A 7,297-nucleotide genomic window follows, 5' to 3' on the forward strand; every position below is an offset into this window, starting at 1 on the left:
GAATTTTTTCACTCCGAGGGTTGCCAATCTTTGGAATTCTCTACCTCAGAGGGCTGTGGATGCTAGATCCTCACGTGTCGTCAAGGCTGAGATCGACAGATTTTTGGACTCGAGGGGAATCAAGGGCTATGGGGATCAGTGGAGTCGAAGATTAGCCATGATCTTATTGAATGGCGGAGCAGGCCGGAGGAGCCGTAGGGCCTACTGCTGCTCCTAATTCTTATGTTCTTAAAGCTATATAGTTCAATTAATGTTCTTTATGGCACTACCCCATGCCAGAGTTATTCTTTCACTGATGTGCTTCAAAAATCCTTTTTTAATCACCGTACAGGAAGCCTTGATTGCACTTACTACCTAAAGCCAAATTCTCTTTAGCACCCTCGAAATTAGCAAGATGTGCAAGAACAGGCGTGCATTTAAGGCAATGACACAGAATGTAGCCAAAATTATTCCGATACTGGTCTGGCTGATTGTCGCCCAAGAAGATCATTTATCGCCACGGAACTGTGCTGCATCTCGGCTGGATTCACCGTACCAAAACCGGACAAGTAATTGTTCCCCAATACCTGGCCAAAATCGTTTCCACCATCAACTAACTGAAGCACAAAAATGGTTGTCCCACTCCAGAGACTTCGGCTCAAAATCTTGGCCAACACATCAGCACTGTATAGAGGAGGGAGTCGGAGGTGCCGGTTTTTTGACCTTGCTGTGTGCAAATTGGATGGCCGCGTTTGCCCAAAACAGACAAGGGCGACGACACTGTAAAAAGACGTCACTGTCTTGTGAAGCTCTCTGCGACGTCACAAGCAGAGATGGTTGTAAAAAGCGCTTTATAAATACAAGTAGTTAACATATATCTAATTTCTTCACTCAGAGGGCTGTGAATGCTGAATCGTTGAGTATATTCAAGGCTGAGATCGATAGATTTTTGGACTCTAGGGGAATCAAGGGATATGGAGATCGGGCGGGAAAGTGGAGTTGAGGTCGAAGATCAGCCGTGATCTTACTGAATGGCGGAGCAGGCTCGAGGGGCCGTATGGCCGACTCCTGCTCCTATTTCTTATCGCGATACAATGAAGGCAGCAAGTACAACCATTGCAATGGCTGCTCCAGAAGTACAGAGAGCGCAGACTTGGATTGCTGGCAATTCGGGTTCTACCTAGCTTGAGCAATAAGTACAGCAGTAATCGTGGCGGCAGCACTCTTTGCCTCTGGGCTTTGCTTCACAGGTGGAAGACGTGGGGTCGACTTCGGCAGAGCTTCTAATGGATTTTCCAAAATTGTCCTGGGCAAAGAGGAAAGAGAGAGAGAGAAAGTACAAGTGCAGAAAGGGAAGGCGAGAGAGAAAGAGAGAGAAATACTGCTCTATAGGTTCTACCGTGCAAATATATTTAAATATACATTTACTAAATGTACCATGCTATTGTCAAAATAAACTTAGAATTATAGAATCTTACAGCACAGAAGGAGGCCATTCGGCCCATCGTGCCTGTGCCGGCTCTTTGAAAGAGCTCTCCGATTAGTCCCACTACCTGCACTTTCCCCGTAGCCCTGCAGATCTCTCCTTTTCAAGTATTTATCCAGTTGCCTTTGAAGGTTACTGTTGAATCTGCTTCCACTGCCCTTTCCTGCAGCGCATTCCAAATCACAACAACTCGCTGCGGAAAAAATTCTCTCATCTCGGTTTTTTTTTTTGCCAATTATCAGAAATGTGTGTCCTCTGATTACCGACCCTCCTTCCTGCCAGTGGAAACAGTTTCTCCCTAACTACTCTGATCAAAACTTGATTCTGAATAGTGCACCGACATTATAAAAATGGTGAGAGAAATCGTCCAGGTGATATTGTACCTAAATCCAGGTGGAGAGGGCAGTGCATCTGCTGGTCTATAAGGGGACCTGACTGGAACTGTGGCCACAAGCACATCTCTGATACAGGCAGAGACGGAGAGAGAGAGAGAGAGAGAGGGAGACGGAGAGAGAGAGGGAGAGAGAGAGAGAGAGAGAGAGAGAGAGAGAGAGAGAGAGAGAGACGGAGAGAGAGAGAGAGAGAGAGAGAGAGAGAGAGAGGGAGAGAGGGAGAGGGAGACGGAGAGAGAGAGAGAGAGAGAGACGGAGAGAGAGGGGAGGGAGAGAGAGAGAGGGAGAGGAGAGAGAGAGAGAGAGAGGGAGAGAGGGAGAGAGGGAGAGAGGGAGAGAGGGAGAGAGGGAGGGAGGAGGGAGGGAGGGAGGGAGGGAGAGGGAGGGAGAGGGGGAGAGAGGGGAGAGAGGGGGGAGAGAGGGGGAGAGGGGGAGAGGGGGAGAGGGGGAGAGAGGGGGAGAGGGGGAGAGGGGGAGAGGGGGAGAGGGGGAGAGGGGGAGAGAGGGGGAGAGAGGGGGAGAGAGGGGGAGAGAGGGGGAGAGAGAGGGGGAGAGAGGGGGAGAGAGAGGGGAGAGAGAGAGAGAGAGAGAGCGAGAGAGGGAGAGAGAGGGAGAGAGAGAGAGAGGGAGAGAGAGGGAGAGAGAGGGAGACGGCGAGAGAGAGACGGCGAGAGAGAGAGACGGCGAGAGAGAGAGACGGAGAGAGAGAGACGGAGAGAGAGAGAGACGGAGAGAGAGAGAGACGGCGAGAGAGAGACGGCGAGAGAGAGACGGCGAGAGAGAGACGGCGAGAGGAGAGACGGCGAGAGAGCGACGGCGAGAGAGAGACGGCGAGAGAGAGACGGCGAGAGAGAGACGGCGAGAGAGAGACGGCGAGAGAGAGACGGCGAGAGAGAGACGGCGAGAGAGAGAGACGGCGAGAGAGAGAGACGGCGAGAGAGAGACCGGCGAGAGAGAGACGGCGAGAGAGAGACGCGAGAGAGAGACGGCGAGAGAGAGACGGCGAGAGAGAGACGGCGAGAGAGAGACGGCGAGAGAGAGACGGCGAGAGAGAGACGGCGAGAGAGAGACGGCGAGAGAGAGACGGCGAGAGAGAGACGGCGAGAGAGAGACGGCGAGAGAGAGACGGCGAGAGAGAGACGGCGAGAGAGAGACGGCGAGAGAGAGACGGCGAGAGAGAGACGGCGAGAGAGAGACGGCGAGAGAGAGACGGCGAGAGAGAGACGGCGAGAGAGAGACGGCGAGAGAGAGACGGCGAGAGAGAGACGGCGAGAGAGAGAGACGGCGAGAGAGAGACGGCGAGAGAGAGACGGCGAGAGAGAGACGGCGAGAGAGAGACGGCGAGAGAGAGACGGCGAGAGAGAGACGGCGAGAGAGAGACGGCGAGAGAGAGACGGCGAGAGAGAGACGGCGAGAGAGAGACGGGCGAGAGAGAGACGGCGAGAGAGAGACGGCGAGAGAGAGACGGCGAGAGAGAGACGGCGAGAGAGAGGACGGAGAGAGAGAGACGGCGAGAGAGACGGCGAGAGAGAGACGGCGAGAGAGAGACGGCGAGAGAGAGACGGCGAGAGAGAGACGGCGAGAGAGAGACGGCGAGAGAGAGACGGCGAGAGAGAGACGGCGAGAGAGAGACGGCGAGAGAGAGAGACGGCGAGAGAGAGACGGCGAGAGAGAGAGACGGCGGAGAGAGACAGGCGAGAGAGAGACGGCGAGAGAGAGACGGCGAGAGAGAGACGGCAGAGAGAGAGACGGCGAGAGAGAGGGCGAGAGAGAGAGGGCGAGAGAGAGGGGAGAGAGAGAAGGCGAGAGAGAGACGGCGAGAGAGAGACGGCGAGAGAGAGAGACGGCGAGAGAGAGACGGCGAGAGAGAGACGGCGAGAGAGAGACGGCGAGAGAGAGACGGCGATGAGAGAGACGGCGAGAGAGAGACGGCGAGAGAGAGACGGCGAGAGAGAGACGGCGAGAGAGAGACGGCGAGAGAGAGACGGCGAGAGAGAGACGGCGAGAGAGAGACGGCCGAGAGAGAGACGGCGAGAGAGAGACGGCGAGAGAGAGACGGCGAGAGAGAGACGGCGAGAGAGAGGACGGCGGAGAGAGAGACGGCGAGAGAGAGACGGCGAGAGAGAGAGAGACGGAGAGAGAGAGAGACGGAGAGAGAGAGACGGAGAGAGAGAGACGGAGAGAGAGAGACGGAGAGAGAGAGACGGAGAGAGAGAGACGGAGAGAGAGAGACGGAGAGAGAGAGACGGAGAGAGAGAGACGGAGAGAGAGAGAGACGGAGAGAGAGAGAGACGGAGAGAGAGAGAGAGAGAGAGACGGATGAGAGAGAGAGAGACGGAGAGAGAGACGGAGAGAGAGAGAGAGACGGAGAGAGAGAGAGAGACGGAGAGAGAGAGAGACGGAAGAGAGGAGAGAGACGGAGAGAGAGAGAGACGGAGGAGAGAGACGGAGAGAGAGAGAGACGGAGAGAGAGAGAGACGGAGAGAGAGAGACGGAGAGAGAGAGAGACGGAGAGAGAGAGAGACTGATCATATATATTGGATCAGCTGTGAACAATAGCTATTGTTGTACAGAGAACAATTTATGGATACGATCACATAGCGGTTATATTACTGACCAGTAATCCAGTGGCCTGGACTAATGATCCAGACATGAGTTCAAATCCCTCCACAGTTCAGTTAATTAAATAAATCTGGATTTAAAAGCTATCAGTAATTGTGACCATTAAACTACCGGATTGTCGTAAAAACCCACCTGGTTCACTAATGTCCTTTAGGGAAGGAAATCTACCGCCCTGACCCGGTCTGGCCGATATGTGACTCCAGACCCACAGCAATGTGGTTGACTCTCAACTGCCCTCTGCAATGGCCGAGCAACCACTCAGTTGTCAAGGCGGCTCACCACCACCTTCGAGGGCAATTGGGGAGGAGCAATAAATGCCAGCCTTGCCAGCGACGCCCACATCCGAGAATAAAAAAAATAAATGCCTCGATAATCTACAACAACAGCGTTGGAAAATCTTCAATACATGCTGTGCACAGCAGTGGGATAGCAGTAGCAAGTGACATCCCCATTCCCCCACCACCAGCCCCCCTCGTCCACTGGGCATCGAATCAATGCTGCTTGGCACCTCACCTGAGCAGCCTCTCGGGGACTGGGAGTTCAGCGTGCTCGATCACAGGAGCAAACCCCGTGTCCAGCGCACTGGGAATATGGACATGTTAACGCAGGTGCATCTTGAGGAGATCCACGTTGATAAGGGTCACCTGGTAAGTAATTTTATACGGGGTTGGGGGGGGGGGGGGGGGTGGGCGGTGGGAATTTGTACAGTAGTCTGTTACAAGCACAGCTGGGACAGCAAAAATCATGGTTCATTCGGAGACTTGAATGAGAAGCATAGGCTACAGTACTGAACAGGGCACACACAGTTCAACACACGCCTGGGTACACTCACACTTGGAATCATAGAATGGCACAGCACAGAAGGAGGCCATTCGGTCCATCATGCCTGTGCCGGCTCTTTGGAAGGGGCGATCACAATTAGTCCCACTCCCCATAGCCCCTTCAGGTATTTATCCAATTTCCTTTTGAAAGTTACTATTGAATCTGCTTCCTTCAGGCAGCGCATTCCAGATCACAACAACTCGCTGCGTAAAAAAAAAATTCTCATTTCCCCCTCTGGTTCCTTTTGCCAATTATTTTAAATCAGTGTCCTTCTGCCACTGGAAACAGTTTCTCCTTATTTACCACACACCACCCCCCCCACACCAAATCATGATTTTGCACACCTCTATTAAATCTCCCTTTTAACCTTCTCCACTCTTGAGAACAACCCTCAGCTTCTCCAGTCTCTGTGTAACTGGAAGTCCTGCGACCACCCCCCCCCCCCCAGTTAGCCAGAACTGTGCACGGCCTCATCCACTGTACCTTTCGGAGGCGGCTGGAGCACAGATGGTGGGATCCGCAGCGCCGACAGAGGTCGGGGCTGGTGGTGCGACGGCAAACGCTGGAATTTCACAAGTTTGTACAGCTACTGAATGCTTCCCAGCGTCTAATGGGCAAGGAGAACTTGGCCGGAGCGACGGCAGCTTTGAAACGGCCTCTTCTGCGACTTCGATGAATCTTCACACATAAAATACAATAGGATGGGGAAAAAAACTGAACACGCAAATACAACGCCAATTAGATTAGTCCCACTCTGGCACGAGATTCATCTTGTAAAACAGGAAGAGATAGAATTTCAACGGCTTCTTTCCAAACACATACCATCCACTCTTGGACAGATATAGCCCATCAACTACTTGTCTGCCCCTGCCCCCTCGGTGTGGACGTAATCTGAGAACAAGCAGGGCAGGTCCTCCATGGTGTCCTGACCAATATTCATCCCTCATTTATCCATCATTAAAACAGGTTATCTGGTCATTATCACATTGCGGTTTGTGGGAGCTTGCTGTGCACAAATTGGCTGCCACGTTTCCTACATTACAACAGTGACTACACTTCAAAAAATACTGCATTGGCGGTAAAGCGCTTTGGGACATCCGTGTGGTCGTGAAAAGCGTATACTGTATATAGAAATGCAAATTCTCTTTCTTCTTTACAGAGATATACAACTCAAGCTGGGGACAGTGCAGGAGGAGGTGCAGCACATAAGGTCACATGACTGCACGGAACAAGGAAAGGCCATTCGGGCCCCTCAAGTCTGCTTTATTGACAGAGGTTTCCCGACCGTTTGAGCAAAGCTCTGTCCCCTCCCACCACCCCCCCACCCGCCCCCCATTCACTCAATTAAAAAGTCAGTGTTCTGTAACGAAACGCAAGTGTAATAGTGTGATGATCAACTCTACCTAGCTCGACTGACGGTTACAGTAGAAATAGAGGCAATGTGGGCATTGGCCTTTGGGTCATACTTGATTGGGGGTGGATGGGGGGCACACTTGGGTAAAGCGTCTAATGGATTGTTCAGGGCATATCTTTCTGAAGAGGAGGAAGAAAAAATAAGTTAAAAAAGGACAGGTGGAAGAGAAAAAGAACAATTTACACAACACACAATTATGCAAGAGCTGTTTTAAATGAACAGACTAACTGTCGCAAAGCTTTTAAGATGCTTTAAACTACTCGGCGGGCGGGGAGGGGGGGGGGGGGGGGGGTCGAGTTTCCGCTAGTTATACCAGCGCACCCGGGCGGAATTGGCCAAACCAGCGCAAAGGATCGAGGAATTTTAAACGCGAGTGAGTTGCGCCCAAAACCGCTTACGTTGGGGTTTCCCGCGATCTCTTACGCCGAGTTAGATTAAATTCGCCCGGAGCAGGCCCCGCCCACAAAACTGCCCCCCCCACCCCCCCCCCAAAATCGAGATTCCGCCAGTTCGGGAAGACTCTTCAGATTGCGCTCATTTTCTAGGCGCACAGGCACCAGTCGGCGCGTTTCAAAAAGATTT

General features: G+C 52.7%; 1 protein-coding gene across 1 annotated transcript in view; it reads right to left on the bottom strand.

The window, feature by feature from the left end:
• The window catches only part of LOC147122543 (PDZ and LIM domain protein 5-like), a 280,792-nt gene that overhangs the window by 63,727 nt on the left and 209,768 nt on the right, over positions 1 to 7,297 (bottom strand). The window contains exons 11-13 of the mRNA XM_086005178.1: positions 6,705 to 6,853; positions 5,785 to 5,979; positions 1,160 to 1,285 (exon numbers count right to left, since the gene is read on the bottom strand). Coding sequence (XP_085861304.1) covers positions 1,160 to 1,285; positions 5,785 to 5,979; positions 6,705 to 6,853 — 470 coding nt within the window. The remainder of the gene's footprint in view (positions 1 to 1,159; positions 1,286 to 5,784; positions 5,980 to 6,704; positions 6,854 to 7,297) is intronic.

This window comes from Somniosus microcephalus, chromosome 2, assembly GCF_052327205.1.
Source record: "Somniosus microcephalus isolate GS21.2 chromosome 2, FLI_Smic_1.0, whole genome shotgun sequence".
NCBI lineage: Eukaryota > Metazoa > Chordata > Chondrichthyes > Squaliformes > Somniosidae > Somniosus > Somniosus microcephalus.